This window comes from Eimeria mitis, genomic scaffold, assembly GCF_000499745.2.
Source record: "Eimeria mitis Houghton genomic scaffold, Emh_scaff2205, whole genome shotgun sequence".
NCBI lineage: Eukaryota > Apicomplexa > Conoidasida > Eucoccidiorida > Eimeriidae > Eimeria > Eimeria mitis.
The window spans coordinates 3,580-4,052 of record NW_013570531.1 but is presented as its reverse complement, the minus strand read 5'-3'; the positions used below and the strand labels follow the sequence as shown (position 1 = coordinate 4,052).

The window sequence follows — 473 nt, the reverse complement described above, 5'->3', positions numbered from 1 at the left end:
CAGCAGCGGCAGCAGCAGCAGACACGACAGCAGCAGCAGCAGCAGACATGACAGCAGCAGCAGCAGGCATGATAGCGGCAGCAGATACGACATCAGCAGCAGCAGACACGACAGCAGCAGGCACGATGGCAGCAGCAGCAGCAGCAGCAGACATGACAGCAGCAGACATGACAGCAGCAGCAGCAGCAGCAGCAGCAGCAGCAGACACGATAGAAGCAGCAGCAGCAGCAGAAACGAACTGCAGGGGGGAGCCCGCCGCCGCAGCCTCAGCCGCAGCAGCGAGCGGCATCGTCATTCTTCCCTTCCAGGCAGCAGCAGCAGCAGCAGCAACAGCAGCAGCAGCAGCAGCAGCAGCAGCAGCACACCTCAGGCAGGGCCGAGTAAGACTGGCAGCATAGAGATAGAGGAGGGGGAGATATCGTCAATTACAAACAGCAGCAGCAGCAGCAGCAGCAGCAGCAGCGACACCGAGC

General features: G+C 61.5%; 1 protein-coding gene across 1 annotated transcript in view; it reads left to right on the top strand.

Annotated features, from left to right (window-relative positions):
• Nucleotides 1–473, top strand: part of EMH_0050310 (uncharacterized protein) — a gene marked incomplete at both ends in the record, with an annotated part of 2,779 nt that overhangs the window by 623 nt on the left and 1,683 nt on the right. Inside the window, one exon of the mRNA XM_013496632.1 lies at nt 2–380. Coding sequence (XP_013352086.1) covers nt 2–380 — 379 coding nt within the window. The remainder of the gene's footprint in view (nt 1; nt 381–473) is intronic.